The following is a 19,193-nucleotide window of genomic DNA, read 5'->3' on the forward strand; positions in this document are numbered from 1 at the left end:
AGGACGGGTCAGAGGTGGGACAGATCTTCCGTAGGACAGGTCAGAGGTAGGACAGATCTTGTGTAGGACGGGTCAGTGGTAGGACAGATCTTGTTTAGGACAGGTCAGAGGTGGGACAGATCTTGCATAGGACCGGTCAGAGGTGGGACAGATCTTGTGTAGGACAGGTCAGAGATGGGACAGATCTTGTGTAGGACAGGTCAGAGGCGGGAGAGATCTTGTGTAGGACCGGTCAGAGGTAGGACATATCTTGTGTAGGACAGGTCAGAGGTGGGAAAGATCTTGTGTAGGACAGGTCAGAGGTGGGACAGATCTTGAGTAGGACGGGTCAGAGGTAGGACAGATCTTGTGTAGGACAGATCTTGTGTAGGACGGGACAGATCTTGTGTAGGACAGGTCAGAGGTGGGACAGATCTTCTCTAGGATGGGTCAGTGGTGGGACACAGCTTGTGTAGGACGGGTCAGAGGTGGGATAGATCTTGTGTAGGTTGGGTCAGAGGTAGGACAGATCTTGTGTAGGACAGGTCAGAGGTGGGACAGATCTTGTATAGGACAGGTCAGAGGTGGGACAGATCTTCTGTAGGACAGGTCAGAGGTAGGACAGATCTCTTGTAGGATGGGTCAGAGGTAGGACAGATCTTGTGTAGGACAGGTCAGCGGTGGGACAGATCTTCTCTAGGACGGGTCAGTGGTGGGACACAGCTTGTGTAGGACGGGTCAGAGGTGGGACAGATCTTCTCTAGGACGGGTCAGTGGTGGGACACAGCTTGTGTAGGACGGGTCAGAGGTGGGACAGATCTCTTGTAGGATGGGTCAGAGGTGGGACAGATCTTGTGTAGGACGGGTAAGAAGTGGGACACAGCTTCTGTAGGACGGGTCACAGGTGGGACAGATCTTCCGTAGGACAGGTCAGAGGTAGGACAAATCTTGTGTAGGACGGGTCAGTGGTAGCACAGATCTTGTTTAGGACAGGTCAGAGGTGGGACACAGCTTATGTAGGACAGGTCAGAGGTAGTACAGGTCTTGTGTAGGACAGGTCAGAGGTGGGACAGATCTTGCATAGGACCGGTCAGAGGTAGGACAGATCTTGTGTAGGACAGGTCAGAGATGGGACAGATCTTGTGTAGGACAGGTCAGAGGTGGGAGAGATCTTGTTTAGGACCGGTCAGAGGTAGGACATATCTTGTGTAGGACAGGTCAGAGGTGGGACAGATCTTGTATAGGACAGGTTAGAGGTGGGACAGATCTTCTGTAGGACAGGTCAGAGGTAGGACAGATCTCTTGTAGGATGGGTCAGAGGTAGGACAGATCTTGTGTAGGACAGGTCAGCGGTGGGACAGATCTTCTCTAGGACGGGTCAGTGGTGGGACACTGCTTATGTAGGACAGATCTTGTGTAGGACAGATCTTGTGTAGGACAGATCTTGTGTAGGACAGATCTTGTGTAGGACAGATCTTGTGTAGGACAGATCTTGTGTAGGACAGATCTTGTGTAGGACGGGTCAGAGGTAGGACAGATCTTGTGTAGGACAGATCTTGTGTAGGACAGATCTTGTGTAGGACAGATCTTGTGTAGGACGGGACAGATCTTGTGTAGGACAGGTCAGAGGTGGGACAGATCTTCTCTAGGATGGGTCAGTGGTGGGACACAGCTTGTGTAGGACGGGTCAGAGGTGGGATAGATCTTGTGTAGGGTGGGTCAGAGGTAGGACAGATCTTGCATAGGACCGGTGAGAGGTAGGACAAATCTTGTGTAGGACAGGTCAGAGATGGGACACATCTTGTGTAGAACGGGTCAGAGGTGGGACATATCTTGCATAGGACCGGTCAGAGGTGGGACAGATCTTGTGTAGGACAGGTCAGAGATGGGACACATCTTGTGTAGGACAGGTCAGAGGTGGGAGAGATCTTGTGTAGGACCGGTCAGAGGTAGGACATATCTTGTGTAGGACAGGTCAGAGGTGGGATAGATCTTGTGTAGGACAGGTCAGAGGTAGGACAGATCTTGTGTAGGACAGATCTTGTGTAGGACAGATCTTGTGTAGGACAGATCTTGTGTAGGACAGATCTTGTGTAGGACAGATCTTGCGTAGGACGGGACAGATCTTGTGTAGGACAGGTCAGAGGTGGGACAGATCTTCTCTAGGATGGGTCAGTGGTGGGACACAGCTTGTGTAGGACGGGTCAGAGGTGGGATAGATCTTGTGTAGGTTGGGTCAGAGGTAGGACAGATCTTGTGTAGGGTGGGTCAGAGGTAGGACAGATCTTGTGTAGGACAGGTCAGAGGTGGGACAGATCTTGTATAGGACAGGTCAGAGGTGGGACAGATCTTCTGTAGGACAGGTCAGAGGTAGGACAGATCTCTTGTAGGATGGGTCAGAGGTAGGACAGGTCAGCGGTGGGACAGATCTTCTCTAGGACGGGTCAGTGGTGGGACACAGCTTGTGTAGGACGGGTCAGAGGTGGGACAGATCTCTTGTAGGATGGGTCAGAGGTGGCACAGATCTTGTGTAGGACGGGTCAGAAGTGGGACAGATCTTGTGGCTATATTGTTGTGGTGTATAGTATTTGAGACATTTTATCATGACATCACACAAATTGATTTACGCTAGAACTTTCTCTGCTTCAGTACTGCCACAGTCCCATGTAAATATTACTCTCTGTGTGTGCAGGTCCATCAAAAAGTGCTGGAAGAAGCTCGTGAGCACAGAGATTTGGAGCAGAAGCTGATCAGCATGAAGCACAGAGTGAGTTCCACGTTATGTGCCCCTGGCTGATCACTGCTGTGAATATGGTGTAATGGCACTGCGACTATCGTGAAATGGGGGCCCTGTGACTATTGGGGGAAGAGTGGAAGGTACTACTGTGTCTACAGGGGCACGCTGCTGTGACCATTGGGGGAAGAGTGGAAGGTACTACTGTGTCTACAGGGGCACGCTGCTGTGACTATTGGGGGAAGAGTGGAAGGTACTACTGTGTCTACAGGGGCACGCTGCTGTGACTATTGGGGGAAGAGTGGAAGGTACTACTGTGTCTACAGGGGCACGCTGCTGTGACTATTGGGGGAAGAGTGGAAGGTACTACTGTGTCTACAGGGGCACGCTGCTGTGACTATTGGGGGAAGAGTGGAAGGTACTACTGTGTCTACAGGGGCGCGCTGCTGTAACTATTGGGGGAAGAGTGGAAGGTACTACTGTGTCTACAGGGGCACGCTGCTGTGACTATTGGGGGAAGAGTGGAAGGTACTACTGTGTCTACAGGGGCACGCTGCTGTGACTATTGGGGAAAGAGTGGAAGGTACTACTGTGTCTACAGGGACACGCTGCTGTGACTATTGGGGGAAGAGTGGAAGGTACTACTGTGTCTACAGGGGCACGCTGCTGTGACTATTAGGGGAAGAGCGGAAGGTACTACTGTGTCTACTGGGGTGCGCTGCTGTGACTATTGGGGGAAGAGTGGAAGGTTCTACTGTGTCTACAGGGGCATGCTGCTGTGACTACTGGGGGAAAGGAGTGGGGTACTATCGTAACTATTGGAGAAAAGGGCTGAGCTTGAATTACTGCTTCTAGGGGGACACTGCTATGACTATTGGGAGTGGGGACAATGTCGTGACTGCTGTCGGCTGCTGTGTGTAAATCTAGTTTTGGTCTTGTCATACGCCATCGTTGGGCTGTGTTACTTTGTGTATGAGTTGTGGTGGAGCTCTCGCAGTTTTTTTTGATGGTCCTGGAGAGATTCTCTCTAACATATGGGACTGTCTGCCGCTCTGGATGCCAGGAAGGGACTGCCGCTTGTCATCTTGCTGGGACGTCTCAGTGCTCGAGTGTTGTGGTGGAGCTCTCGCCTGTTTTTTTTATGGTCCTGGAGAGATTCTCTCTAACATATGGGACTGTCTGCTGCTCTTTGCGCTGCCATTTCTTGCTTCTCTCTGTCCGCCAGGAAGGGACCGCCGCTTGTCATCTTGCTGGGACGTCTCAATGCTCCAGTGTTATGGTCGACTATTCTCCAGTATTATTGATTATCTGTAATATCTGCTGGAAACGGTCATTGATCCCCGGAATTCTTCCGGTATTAGGAGCCGGGCGGTCGGTTTCTTCCTCATCGGGAATTTTCTCTGCTTCTTCTGGATCAACACTGCAAGACAATAGGTTAAACTACATGAACTTGTGTCATTGACTATGGACCCTCCAGGATGAATGATAGTTTGGGGTTAGGGTTGGTCTTCACCTGGCGAGTTCCTGCCCAGTTGGGTGTCCGTGTCTTCTCCGTCCATGTCTCTACTACTCCTTCATCCTTCGGTTGATATCGCTACGATCAGTCATAGTAAAAGACCTGCTGGACGGCTGCTCTGCTTCCACTCATAGTTATGTCTTCCTCGTATCTTCAGGACATATCTGATGAAGACGCAGTACATCAAGGAGACGGAGAGACATCTGAGGTGGTCATTGAAGGTTACCTCTACAAACGAGCCAGTAATACGTTCAAGACCTGGAGCCGGTGAGGGGTGGAGTCCAGGGACTGGGACCATGGGTGGAGGAGAAGACACCTTAGGGGAAGTGGAGTCAGAACCATGAGGGAGGGGAGGTATTAGAGAGGGTTAGGGGAAATTGCTTATGGAAAGTTGAAAATCGAACATCTTCCCATGTTCAAAGAAAGTAAGAGAGGGGATCCCCTGATCCTGTGGAAACGCACCCTAGAGAACCTGAGAGCAGTTAACCCTTCCTTTCCTTAGGGCTGTAGGAGTTGTAGTGCCAGTGGAGGCAGCATGGGTCAGGCCTGGAGAGAACATTTAGCTCGGCAGTGCCCCCCATCCTCTGGCTATTTGCGGCAGGTACCCTTATTCTGATGTAATGACATTCTGACAACCCTGCTGCCCGGCTTGTGATGTCGGGAGTCCGTGTGGCGTGATCAGATGGGCAGTCCAGGTCTCTGATGTCAGATCGTTTGTATATTACTCAATCTACATCCTTGTGTATGGACCCTGCCCGCTACTGTAGGAATCTTCTAGCGTTTTCCGTAGTATTTTTCCTGTGATTGTTAATAATTTCCCCTAAGAATCACAATGAAGAGAAATGTCAGGAAAAAAAGTGTTCTACGTGATCTATGTGATCTATGTGATCTATGTGATCTATGAGCAGAGGAGAGTCTATGATATCTATCAGGATGAGGTGAGATAATGGACATCCCTCGGAGGGGCTGTGTATTAGATACCACTCTAATCCAGGGTCACAACCCAAAATACTTAATGTTTCCGGTGCCTCCCAGGAAGGGACTGACACTCAGGGCAGGTTTTCTGGTGCTAAAAGGAATGAAGTTCAATCACAGGCAGAAATAATTGCAGATTTTTCTCTTTTCAGTCGCTGGTTTTCTATTCAGAATAATCAACTGGTTTATCAGAAGAAAGTGGTAAGTAGAGAAAAAAACGTCACCGGTAATGATGAAATATCTCATATACAACTATTATATTATATATCAGTGATGTCAGTAACAGGGGGCGGGGCTGTGACAACCTCTCACACATGATATACAGGCTGGTTGTCAGTAGTAATAGATGAATAGCGGTTACTGTATATAAGATGTGTGGATCTCATGTCTGATCACAGTGTAATTATATTATATATCAGTGATGTCAGTAACAGGGGGCGGGGCTGTGACAACCTCTCACACATGATATACAGGCTGGTTGTCAGTAGTAATAGATGAATAGCTGTTACTGTATATAAGATGTGTGGATCTCATGTCTGATCACAATGTAATTATATTATATATCAGTGATGTCAGTAACAGGGGGCGGGGCTGTGACAACCTCTCACACATGATATACAGGCTGGTTGTCAGTAGTAATAGATGAATAGCTGTTACTGTATATAAGATGTGTGGATCTCATGTCTGATCACAGTGTAATTATATTATATATCAGTGATGTCAGTAACAGGGGGCGGAGCTGTGACAACCTCTCACACATGATACACAGGCAGGTGGTCAGTAGTAATAGATGAATAGCTGTGACTGTATATAAGATGTGTGGATCTCATGTCTGATCACAATGTAATTATATTATATATCAGTGATGTCAGTAACAGGGGGCGGAGCTGTGACAACCTCTCACACATGATACACAGGCAGGTGGTCAGTAGTAATAGATGAATAGCTGTTACTGTATATAAGATGTGTGGATCTCATGTCTGATCACAATGTAATTATATTATATATCAGTGATGTCAGTAACGGGGCGGGGCTGTGACAACCTCTCACACAGGATATACAGGCTGGTTGTCAGTAGTAATAGATGAATAGCTGTTACTGTATATAAGATGTGTGGATCTCATGTCTGATCACAATGTAATTATATTATATATCAGTGATGTCAGTAACGGGGCGGGGCTGTGACAACCTCTCACACATGATATACAGGCTGGTTGTCAGTAGTAATAGATGAATAGCTGTGACTGTATATAAGATGTGTGGATCTCATGTCTGATCGCAGTGTAATTATATTATATATCAGTGATGTCAGTAACAGGGGGCGGGGCTGTGACAACCTCTCACACATGATATACAGGCTGGTTGTCAGTAGTAATAGATGAATAGCTGTGACTGTATATAAGATGTGTGGATCTCATGTCTGATCACAATGTAATTATATTATATCTCAGTGATGTCAGTAACAGGGGCGGGGCTGTGACAACCTCTCACACATGATATACAGGCTGGTTGTCAGTAGTAATAGATGAATAGCTGTGACTGTATATAAGATGTGTGGATCTCATGTCTGATCACAGTGTAGTTATATTATATATCAGTGATGTAACAGGGGGCGGGGCTGTGACAACCTCTCACGCATGATATACAGGCTGGTTGTCAGTAGTAATAGATGAATAGCTGTTACTGTATATAAGATGTGTGGATCTCATGTCTGATCACATGTAATTATATTATATATCAGTGATGTCAGTAACAGGGGGCGGGGCTGTGACAACCTCTCACACATGATACACAGGCTGGTTGTCAGTAGTAATAGATGAATAGCTGTGACTGTATATAAGATGTGTGGATCTCATGTCTGATCACAGTGTAATTATATTATATATCAGTGATGTCAGTAACAGGGGGCGGGGCTGTGACAACCTCTCACACATGATATACAGGCTGGTTGTCAGTAGTAATAGATGAATAGCTGTTACTGTATATAAGATGTGTGGATCTCATGTCTGATCACATGTAATTATATTATATATCAGTGATGTCAGTAACAGGGGGCGGAGCTGTGACAACCTCTCACACATGATATACCGGCTGGTTGTCAGTAGTAATAGATGAATAGCTGTGACTGTATATAAGATGTGTGGATCTCATGTCTGATCACAATGTAATTATATTATATATCAGTGATGTCAGTAACAGAGGGCGGGGCTGTGACAACCTCTCACACATGATATACAGGCTGGTTGTCAGTAGTAATAGATGAATAGCTGTCACTGTATATAAGATGTGTGGATCTCATGTCTGATCACAGTGTAATTATATTATATATCAGTGATGTCAGTAACAGGGGGCGGGGCTGTGACAACCTCACACACATGATATACGGGCTGGTTGTCAGTAGTAATAGATGAATAGCTGTTACTGTATATAAGATGTGCGGATCTCATGTCTGATCACAGTGTAATTATATTATATATCAGATGTCAGTAACAGGGGGCGGGGCTGTGACAACCTCTCACACATGATATACAGGCTGGTAGTCAGTAGTAATAGATGAATAGCTGTTACTGTATATAAGATGTGTGGATCTCATGTCTGATCACAGTGTAATTATATATCAGTGATGTCAGTAACAGGGGGCGGAGCTGTGACAGCCTCTCACACATGATATACAGGCTGGTTGTCAGTAGTAATAGATGAATAGCTGTGACTGTATATAAGATGTGTGGATCTCATGTCTGATCACAGTGTAATTATATTATATATCAGTGATGTCAGTAGCAGGGGGCGGGGCTGTGACAACCTCTCACACATGATATACAGGCTGGTTGTCAGTAGTAATAGATGAATAGCTGTTACTGTATATAAGATGTGTGGATCTCATGTCTGATCACAATGTAATTATATTATATATCAGTGATGTCAGTAACAGGGGGCGGAGCTGTGACAACCTCTCACACATGATATACAGGCTGGTTGTCAGTAGTAATAGATGAATAGATATTACTGTATATAAGATGTGTGGATCTCATGTCTGATCACATGTAATTATATTATATATCAGTGATGTCAGTAACGGGGCGGGGCTGGGACAACCTCTCACACATGGTATACAGGCTGGTTGTCAGTAGTAATAGATGAATAGCTGTCACTGTATATAAGATGTGTGGATCTCATGTCTGATCACAGTGTAATTATATTATATATCAGTGATGTGAGTAACAGGGGGCGGGGCTGTGACAACCTCTCACACATGATACACAGGCTGGTTGTCAGTAGTAATAGATGAATAGCTGTTACTGTATATAAGATGTGTGGATCTCATGTCTGATCACATGTAATTATATTATATATCAGTGATGTCAGTAACAGGGGGCGGAGCTGTGACAACCTCTCACACATGATATACAGGCTGGTTGTCAGTAGTAATAGATGAATAGCTGTTACTGTATATAAGATGTGTGGATCTCATGTCTGATCACAGTGTAATTATATTATATATCAGTGATGTCAGTAACAGGGGGCGGAGCTGTGACAACCTCTCACACATGATATGCAGGCTGGTTGTCAGTAGTAATAGATGAATAGCTGTGACTGTATATAAGATGTGTGGATCTCATGTCTGATCACATGTAATTATATTATATATCAGTGATGTCAGTAACAGGGGGCGGAGCTGTGACAACCTCTCACACATGATATACAGGCTGGTTGTCAGTAGTAATAGATGAATAGCTGTTACTGTATATAAGATGTGAGGATCTCATGTCTGATCACAGTGTAATTATATTATATATCAGTGATGTCAGTAACAGGGGGCGGGGCTGTGACAACCTCTCACACATGATATACAGGCTGGTTGTCAGTAGTAATAGATGAATAGCTGTCACTGTATATAAGATGTGTGGATCTCATGTCTGATCACAATGTAATTATATTATATATCAGTGATGTCAGAAAACGGGGCGGGCTGTGACAACCTCTCACACATGATATACAGGCTGGTGGTCAGTAGTAATAGATGAATAGCTGTGACTGTATATAAGATGTGTGGATCTCATGTCTGATCACATGTCATTATATTATATATCAGTGATGTCAGTAACAGGGGGCGGGGCTGTGACAACCTCTCACACATGATATACAGGCTGGTTGTCAGTAGTAATAGATGAATAGCTGTGACTGTATATAAGATGTGTGGATCTCATGTCTGATCACATGTAATTATATTATATATCAGTGATGTCAGTAACAGGGGGCGGGGCTGTGACAACCTCTCACACATGATATACAGGCTGGTGGTCAGTAGTAATAGATGAATAGCTGTGACTGTATATAAGATGTGTGGATCTCATGTCTGATCACATGTAATTATATTATATATCAGTGATGTCAGTAACAGGGGGCGGGGCTGTGACAACCTCTCACACATGATATACGGGCTGGTTGTCAGTAGTAATAGATGAATAGCTGTTACTGTATATAAGATGTGTGGATCTCATGTCTGATCACAGTGTAATTATATTATATATCAGTGATGTCAGTAACAGGGGGCGGGGCTGTGACAACCTCTCACACATGATATACAGGCTGGTTGTCAGTAGTAATAGATGAATAGCTGTTACTGTATATAAGATGTGAGGATCTCATGTCTGATCACAGTGTAATTATATTATATATCAGTGATGTCAGTAACAGGGGGCGGGGCTGTGACAACCTCTCACACATGATATCTTAGTCGTCTTGTTCTTGCTCTTCTAGAACGTTCTGACCGTTGTGATCCCCGATCTTCGTCTCTGTGCTGTGAAGTTGTGTCCGGACGCTGAGAGGAGATTTTGCTTTGAAGTTTTGTCCCCATCAAAGTGAGTAAAGAAGTTTCCAAAATAATTTTGGGCCTCGTGTATCGAACTTATTAAACAGTAACACTGTCCTTGTTTTTTTAAATTATATTATCCCTGTCAAGTTCTGTAAAATCTCTGTCCTCAAATCAGTCCCCGCTGGATCTCTACTGGTGTCCTGTACTGTATTAGTCCTCACATTCGTCCCCGCTGGATCTCTACTGGTGTCCTGTACAGTATTAGTCCTCACATTATTCCCCGTTGGATCTCTACTGGTGTCCTGTACAGTATTAGTCCTCACATTAGTCCCCGCTGGATCTCTACTGGTGTCCTGTACTGTATTAGTCCACTCCTCACATTAGTCCATGCTAGGAGAAATGTTATGTTGGATCTCTTATTACAGGTCGTGTATGCTCCAGGCGGAGTCGGAACGTGTCTTGGAGTTGTGGGTCAGCGCCGTCCAGAGAAGTATTACTTCGGCTTACAGTGAAAATAAACGAGACAGCGGGAGCCACGTGAGTAAAATACAGCCCAGTCAGAAAGAAACGGCCCATCACGGATCTGCTACAAACATTCATTTCTTGTCTTCTCCAGCGCTTGTCCCGCTCTTCAGCCGATTCTCCAACGCAACAAAAGGGCAGTGCTCAATGTGCCCAGGATACCGTGCTGAGAGTGACGGGGAACGCAGCGTGCTGTGACTGCCGGGCCGCAGAGCCAGAGTGGGCGAGCATCAACCTGGGGGTGACCTTGTGCATCGAGTGCAGCGGGATTCACAGGTAAATGACTTCTGATGACCCCACAACACTCAGACATCCTCCTAGACACATCAGTGTGGAGATAGGGCTGGTTCAGTACTGAGGAGGTGAAGTCCCGGAGAGAACGGTGTGCAGGCTCCGAGGGGGCGGTCAGTACTGAGGAGGTTAAGTCCCGGAGAGGACGACGTGTAGGCTACAAGGGGGCGGTCAGTACTGAGGAGGTGAAGTCCCGGAGAGGACGACGTGCAGGCTACAAGGGGGCGGTCAGTACTGAAGAGGTGAAGTCCCGGAGAGGACGACGTGCAGGCTACAAGGGGGCGGTCAGTACTGAAGAGGTGAAGTCCCGGAGAGGACGACGTGTAGGCTACAAGGGGGCGGTCAGTACTGAGGAGGTGAAGTCCCGGAGAGGACGACGTGCAGGCTCCGAGGGGGCGGTCAGTACTGAAGAGGTGAAGTCCCGGAGAGGAAGACGTGCAGGCTACAAGGGGGCGGTCAGTACTGAGGAGGTGAAGTCCCGGAGAGGACGACATGTAGGCTACAAGGGGGCGGTCAGTACTGAGGAGGTGAAGTCCCGGAGAGGACGACGTGCAGGCTACAAGGGGGCGGTCAGTACTGAGGAGGTGAAGTCCCGGAGAGGACGACGTGCAGGCTACAAGGGGGCGGTCAGTACTGAAGAGGTGAAGTCCCGGAGAGGACGACGTGTAGGCTACAAGGGGGCGGTCAGTACTGAGGAGGTGAAGTCCCGGAGAGGACGACGTGCAGGCTCCGAGGGGGCAGTCAGTACTGAAGAGGTGAAGTCCCGGAGAGGACGACGTGCAGGCTACAAGGGAGCGGTCAGTACTGAGGAGGTGAAGTTCCGGAGAGGACGACGTGCAGGCTCCGAGGGGGCGGTCAGTACTGAAGAGGTGAAGTCCCGGAGAGGACGACGTGTAGGCTACAAGGGGGCGGTCAGTACTGAGGAGGTGAAGTCCCGGAGAGGACGACGTGCAGGCTACAAGGGGGCGGTCAGTACTGAGGAGGTGAAGTCCCGGAGAGGACGACGTGCAGGCTCCGAGGGGGCGGTCAGTACTGAAGAGGTGAAGTCCCGGAGAGGAGGACGTGCAGGCTACAAGGGGGCGGTCAGTACTGAGGAGGTGAAGTTCCGGAGAGGACGACGTGCAGGCTCCGAGGGGGCGGTCAGTACTGAAGAGGTGAAGTCCCGGAGAGGACGACGTGCAGGCTCCGAGGGGGCGGTCAGTACTGAAGAGGTGAAGTCCCGGAGAGGACGACGTGCAGGCTCCGAGGGGGCGGTCAGTACTGAGGAGGTGAAGTCCCGGAGAGGACGACGTGCAGGCTACAAGGGGGCGGTCAGTACTGAGGAGGTGAAGTCCCGGAGAGGACGACGTGCAGGCTCCGAGGGGGCGGTCAGTACTGAAGAGGTGAAGTCCCGGAGAGGACGACGTGTAGGCTACAAGGGGGCGGTCAGTACTGGGGAGGTGAAGTCCCGGAGAGGACGACGTGCAGGCTCCGAGGGGGCGGTCAGTACTGAAGAGGTGAAGTCCCGGAGAGGAGGACGTGCAGGCTACAAGGGGGCGGTCAGTACTGGGGAGGTGAAGTCCCGGAGAGGACGACGTGCAGGCTCCGAGGGGGCGGTCAGTACTGGGGAGTTGAAGTCCCGGAGAGGACGACGTGCAGGCTCCGAGGGGGCGGTCAGTACTGAAGAGGTGAAGTCCCGGAGAGGACGACGTGCAGGCTCCGAGGGGGTAGTCAGTACTGAGGAGGTGAAGTCCCGGAGAGGACGACGTGCAGGCTCCAAGGGGGCGGTCAGTACTGGGGAGGTGAAGTCCCGGAGAGGACGACGTGCAGGCTCCGAGGGGGCGGTCAGTACTGAAGAGGTGAAGTCCCGGAGAGGACGACGTGCAGGCTCCGAGGGGGTAGTCAGTACTGAGGAGGTGAAGTCCCGGAGAGGATGACGTGCAGGCTACTAGGGGGCGGTCAGTACTAAGGAGGTGAAGTCCCTTAGAGGACGACGTGCAGGCTCCGAGGGGGCGGTCAGTACTGGGGAGGTGAAGTCCCGGAGAGGACGATGTGCAGGCTCCGAGGCGGTGGTCAGCACTGAGGAGGTGAAGTCCCGGAGAGGACGACGTGCAGGCTACAAGGGGGCGGTCAGTACTGAGGAGGTGAAGTCCCGGAGAGGGCGACGTGCAAGCTCCGAGGGGGCGGTCAGTACTGAAGAGGTGAAGTCCCGGAGAGGACGACGTGCAGGCTCCGAGGGGGCGGTCAGTACTGGGGAGGTGAAGTCCCTTAGAGGACGACATGCAGGCTCCGAGGGGGCGGTCAGTACTGAGGAGGTCAAGTCCCGGAGAGGACGACATGCAGGCTCCGAGGGGGTGGTCAGTACTGAGGAGGTCAAGTCCCGGAGAGGACGACATGCAGGCTCCGAGGGGGCAGTCAGGCCTTATACACAGGAATCACTATAGGTTACTCCCCGTTCTAGTGCTCGCCCTCTCATTTTTACAATGTGCATTTTTATCACATGTTTTATGGTCTTGCCGGAGGCTCTGTGCACCGGGGATGTACCGAGCCTTAACTTTCTCCATCTTTATGGTAGGATGGAAGGTTCCTGGTGGAGGGCACGTACCCGTCTATGAGCGGCCATGGTGGGATATACCCCCTCTTCTATATATATCCAGTGTAGAGGCAGGTCATAGTCAGAGGGACCATAGAGTGTGGTCACTAACCTTCCATCTAGTCATTGTTTGCTCTTCTCCTCACAGGAGCCTTGGTGTCCACTTCTCGAAGGTCCGCTCACTCACCCTGGACTCGTGGGAGCCGGAGCTGGTGAAGGTGACGTCTAGTTGTGACTGATTATTTTGGGGTCGTGGTTGTGCATGGGGGGTGTAAGGTTGCTGGTCGTGGTGAGACATCTGGTGTAGACTGCGGCCTGGATGAATTATATGATTGGAGAATCTTTTATTATTCCCCATAGACAGGACAAGGTATGACTGTATCTAACATGTTCACAGCAGTAAATCGGGACAATGTATCTGCTGTAGACACTTGTAATGTTCTTCTCTGTCTGTAGCTCATGTGTGAACTTGGAAACAGCACAATAAATGGAATCTATGAGGCTCGGATAGAAGAGATGAACATAAAGAAGCCGACGTCCTCCAGCACACGGTGGGTCACTCAAAATGGATCGTGACACAACGGATTGGAGCTGATGATCCGCACCCTCATGTGGCTGCTCCGTGACGTTCCTCTTCATCAGCCAATCCTTGTGTAGCTTTGGCTTCATGTTTGGGAATAGTGGCCCCCAAAAAACTGTCCTACTTACCCATAGCAACCAATCACGGTGCAGCTGAGCTCTGATTGGTTGATCTGGACAGTTGTTAGGTCCGATACACAAGGTCCGTTGTCATTCTTGATCACCATTTTCTTGTGGACTGCAGCAGGTTTTCCTACATAAGACTTCCAGGTTCTCCTGCAGAGACGTCTTCCGTCAGCGCGATCCTGACGATGTCACCGCCACCGTACAGTGGAGATGCTGGGGTTTTCGTGGTGTTTGGCTGACATACTCTTAAAGGTCCATTTTTTTGCCTCATCAGAACATAGAAACTAGATTTCCGAGTCTCCCTCTTAGTAAACGGAAGTCCCATCCAGCCGGGGCAGTAGGAGTGGCACTCAGTGTCCTCCATGTCCGTCTCTAGAAGCTTTTACGTCATTCACAGTTGACTTCGGTCTCTTGGTTGGTCTGGGCAGATTTCGTAGGCAGGTCTAATCTTCTGATCTGATTCATTTTTCATGTGTGTTGATCGGGGTCGGAGCTCCACGTGCCCCGTTTCCCGTCACACAGTCACATGACCCCAGCCTGCTGACAGATTCATTATTAATATCAGAGCTCTATAAATCTATGAGTGCCGCCTTATAGGACATATACCAACGGGTCGTCCTAAGTGGCCCCCCGTGAGCAGAGTTACATTTATTTAGCCTCATGTGAAAGATATTGAAAGGGGGACAAATGTAAATGGTCTAGAAAAATACTGTTCACTCGAGGCACTGAAAACACAAGAGCGCCCCCTGTCTGCCGTGAGGTGCCATCTCCAGCATATGAAGGCTTCTTTACTATCAGATCAGAGCGGTTGTAGCAGAAACAGACGATCACTTGATAGGATCTCGAGGGTGATTGTTCCTAAAGGTCCTTAGTTGGATGATGACTCCATCCAGGAAGGTTCTTCTGACTGTGGTCCCAGTATGTGCCTGGGGTTAGTGATCTCCTGGGGACGGGTCGTAGAGATAAATCCACAATTTTTACTTCATTTTTTGCTTAGACTTCTGGTTGTAAAGTTATTGTAGATGTTCTTGAGTTAAATGATACCATTGGTTGCTCTTCTAACATTGGAGGCTTTCTTAAATTAGTAGTGAGAAAGAAATCTGGATCCGGGCAAAGTATGTGGAGAAGAAGTTCATCACCAAGCTTCCTCAGACGTTACTCCACAGCTCAAAACCGCATGAAAAACTGCCTCCCCGGCCCCTCAGCACTCAAGAAATGAGAACATTGGAGAACAAGTCAAGCAGTGGAGTCAAGAAGTGGCCCGTCAACAGCCCAGGCAGACAAAGGGACAACAGCTGGCTGGACGTCAACGTCAAGAAGGGCAACGCAGACTCTGATCCTGACGGGAGAAGACCCATCACCAGACTAAAGCCTAAACCCCAACTAAGACCTAAACCAGGGACTGCTCCTCCTCCACCTGTAGGTAAGTCCAGTCTGGAGATTAGCAGTCAAAGCTAAGGAAGGAAATTGCTGTTCTGGAGGTTCTAGTCTCACAAGTTGTGGTGAAATATTCGCCTGGCCTTTAGGGGTATTGCCTCATAACTGATAGTGGTTGTATAAGTTGGTCATGTAGTCTCGATTGGGGGCCCCGCATCAAGACCTGTCAACAAAAATGGCAACTACTTGACTAGATGAGTATCTATGAGGTCAGATGCCTTCGAGCTGGTACATGTATAATATTCTAGTCTGTGTGGGGAGCAGTGACCACCCATTGTGAGTTTGGAGGATGGTCCTCATATCTATACATTGACTATAAGGTTCTCATCTCTTCGGCTACTACAGTTCTGGGGTAGTTTTATGTTTTGGTCATTGCCCCCTCTGTGCCACGTGTTGGGATGTGTTTGTGTAACAGGACTTAACTAAAGGAAAGGTCATGGTGAAGTAGGCAATGTCACTTGGAGAGGTAGAAGAAGACCTAATTGTCTCCTCTTAGCCGTGAGCAGGACGTTTCGGGAGCCGGCGTGGAGTAAGATTCTTGAGTTGTGAATCGAGGGGAGATAAAGGTTTGTCTTTGGCTGTGAATGGTGATGTAACCAGTAATTATGGGACCTCAGCCCCACGTGGCCACCCCCAGCAGTGAGGACTATAATGATGTGGGGTCATAGAAGACGCATATGAAGGGGAGTTCCATCTCTTCCGTCTGTGTTCCCCCTTTTGGTGTTGGTTACAGAGGACGTGGCCCCTCGGCTGCCGTGTCTCCTTCCCTAAAAATTCAACCTCTTATCTTTTTACACAGGTGCCAAGTCACGAATGGGTGAGGGGCATGATGTGCCAAACCTCCATCCAGGAGCCCTCCTATACCGAGCGGCAGAACATCGTTATCTGCCAACCATGTCTGATGCCCTGGCGCATGGTGCCAATGTGAACTGGGTGCACAGTGAGGAGGACGAGCGTACACCCCTCATACAAGCTGTGCTTTCTGTAAGGCGCCACGTCAATGTCTCCATCTCCAATGTCACTGTCTAGGAGCCACGTTTCATAGCCACGTCTTTCTTCTCTCACCTCCAGGATTCTCTTGTTGCCAGTGAATTTCTTCTCCAGAATGGGGCAAGTGTTAATCAGGTGGACAAAGATGGACGTGGACCCCTTCATCATGCCACCCTCCAGGGCTACACAGGGTAAGGGTCCCATCACCTATGTAACCTGGTGGTCAGAGCTTCCTCCGCTCACATGTCTTTCATTGTAGGTTGGCCTGTCTCTTCTTGAAGCGAGGTGCAGATATCAACGCTCTGGACAGTGATGGGAAAGATGTCCTCTCTATCGCCATAGAAGCAGCAAACGCCGACATCGTGACCCTGTAAGTGTTTAGACCGGTGACATCACCGCAGGAAGGTGGGGGGAGGGCGCAGTTCAGATACTTCTCAACTGTACGAATCAAAGGACCACATGTGGCCCCAACCAGACACTGTCACCAGAGAATCACCAGAACAGATGATTCTGCCAAACATTGTACATGGAACGCCACATAAGCTTCTCATACTATTATATCAGTGATGTCAGTAACAGGGGGCGGGGCTGTGACAACCTGTAATCTTTTACTTTCTATCTTAGACTGCGATTGGTCAAAATGAGAGAAGCAGATATAGCACTTGGACATTCAGGTGAGTTTATTTACTGAGCGGGTTCTTTATATTATGGCCACTCTCATGCAATAACTACACACAGAACTTCACTCACCGCAACGGAAATCATAAAAATAGCAGGACAAGATCTCCAGATACCTCCATACAGATATAACAGGACCAGATCTCCAGATACCTCCATACAGATATCACAGGACCAGATCTCCAGATACCTCCATACAGATATCACAGGACCAGATCTCCAGATACCTCCATAGATATAACAGGACCAAATCCCAGATACCTCCATACAGATATAACAGGACCAGATCTCCAGATACCTCCATAAAGATATCACAGGAACAGATCTCCAGATACCTCCATAGATATAACAGGACCAGATCCCAGATACCTCCATAAAGATATAACAGGATCAGATCTCCAGATACCTCCATACAGATATAACAGGAACAGATCTCCAGATACCTCCATAGATATAACAGGACCAGATCTCCAGATACCTCCATACAGATATAACAGGAACAGATCTCCAGATACCTCCATACAGATATAACAGGAGCAGATCTCCAGATACCTCCATAGCTATAACAGGACCAGATCTCCAGACACCTCCATACAGATATAACAGGACCAGATCTCCAGATACATCCATACAGATATCACAGGACCAGATCTCCAGATACCTCCATAAAGATATCACAGGACGAGATCTCCAGATACCTCCATAAAGATATCACAGGAACAGATCTCCAGATACCTCCATAGATATAACAGGACCAGATCCCAGATACCTCCATAAAGATATCACAGGAACAGATCTCCAGATACCTCCATACAGATATAACAGGAGCAGATCTCCAGATACCTCCATAGATATAACAGGACCAGATCTCCAGATACCTCCATACAGATATAACAGGAACAGATCTCCAGATACCTCCATAGATATAACAGGACCAGATCTCCAGACACCTCCATACAGATATAACAGGAGCAGATCTCCAGATACCTCCATACAGATATAACAGGAACAGATCTCCAGATACCTCCATAGATATAACAGGACCAGATCTCCAGACACCTCCATACAGATATAACAGGATCAGATCTCCAGATACCTCCATACAGATATAACAGGAACAGATCTCCAGATACCTCCATAGATATAACAGGACCAGATCTCCAGACACCTCCATACAGATATCACAGGAACAGATCTCCAGATACCTCCATACAGATATAACAGGAACAGATCTCCAGATACCTCCATAGATATAACAGGACCAGATCTCCAGATACCTCCATACAGATATAACAGGAACAGATCTCCAGATACCTCCATACAGATATAACAGGAGCAGATCTCCAGATACCTCCATAGCTATAACAGGACCAGATCTCCAGACACCTCCATACAGATATAACAGGACCAGATCTCCAGATACCTCCATACAGATATCACAGGACCAGATCTCCAGATACCTCCATAAAGATATCACAGGACGAGATCTCCAGATACCTCCATAAAGATATCACAGGAACAGATCTCCAGATACCTCCATAGATATAACAGGACCAGATCCCAGATACCTCCATAAAGATATCACAGGAACAGATCTCCAGATACCTCCATACAGATATAACAGGAGCAGATCTCCAGATACCTCCATAGATATAACAGGACCAGATCTCCAGATACCTCCATAAAGATATCCCAGGAACAGATCTCCAGATACCTCCATAAAGATATCACAGGAACAGATCTCCAGATACCTCCATACAGATATAACAGGAGCAGATCTCCAGATACCTCCATAGATATAACAGGACCAGATCTCCAGATACCTCCATACAGATATAACAGGACCAGATCCCAGATACCTCCATAGATATAACAGGAGCAGATCCCAGATACCTCCATACAGATATAACAGGACCAGATCTCCAGATACCTCCATACAGATATAACAGGACCAGATCTCCAGATACCTCCATACAGA

At 48.2% G+C, this 19,193-nt stretch overlaps 1 protein-coding gene across 1 annotated transcript in view; it reads left to right on the forward strand.

The window, feature by feature from the left end:
* The window catches only part of ACAP1 (ArfGAP with coiled-coil, ankyrin repeat and PH domains 1), an 89,206-nt gene that overhangs the window by 44,339 nt on the left and 25,674 nt on the right, over positions 1 to 19,193 (forward strand). Inside the window, exons 9-21 of the mRNA XM_075847381.1 lie at positions 2,672 to 2,746; positions 4,387 to 4,496; positions 5,357 to 5,405; positions 9,966 to 10,066; positions 10,446 to 10,557; positions 10,637 to 10,818; positions 13,554 to 13,623; positions 13,862 to 13,956; positions 15,196 to 15,533; positions 16,347 to 16,531; positions 16,619 to 16,728; positions 16,797 to 16,907; positions 17,162 to 17,211. Of these exons, the coding sequence (XP_075703496.1) occupies positions 2,672 to 2,746; positions 4,387 to 4,496; positions 5,357 to 5,405; positions 9,966 to 10,066; positions 10,446 to 10,557; positions 10,637 to 10,818; positions 13,554 to 13,623; positions 13,862 to 13,956; positions 15,196 to 15,533; positions 16,347 to 16,531; positions 16,619 to 16,728; positions 16,797 to 16,907; positions 17,162 to 17,211 (1,588 nt within the window). The remainder of the gene's footprint in view (positions 1 to 2,671; positions 2,747 to 4,386; positions 4,497 to 5,356; positions 5,406 to 9,965; positions 10,067 to 10,445; positions 10,558 to 10,636; positions 10,819 to 13,553; positions 13,624 to 13,861; positions 13,957 to 15,195; positions 15,534 to 16,346; positions 16,532 to 16,618; positions 16,729 to 16,796; positions 16,908 to 17,161; positions 17,212 to 19,193) is intronic.

This window comes from Rhinoderma darwinii, assembly GCF_050947455.1.
Source record: "Rhinoderma darwinii isolate aRhiDar2 chromosome 3 unlocalized genomic scaffold, aRhiDar2.hap1 SUPER_3_unloc_3, whole genome shotgun sequence".
NCBI classification, from domain to species: Eukaryota; Metazoa; Chordata; class Amphibia; order Anura; family Rhinodermatidae; genus Rhinoderma; species Rhinoderma darwinii.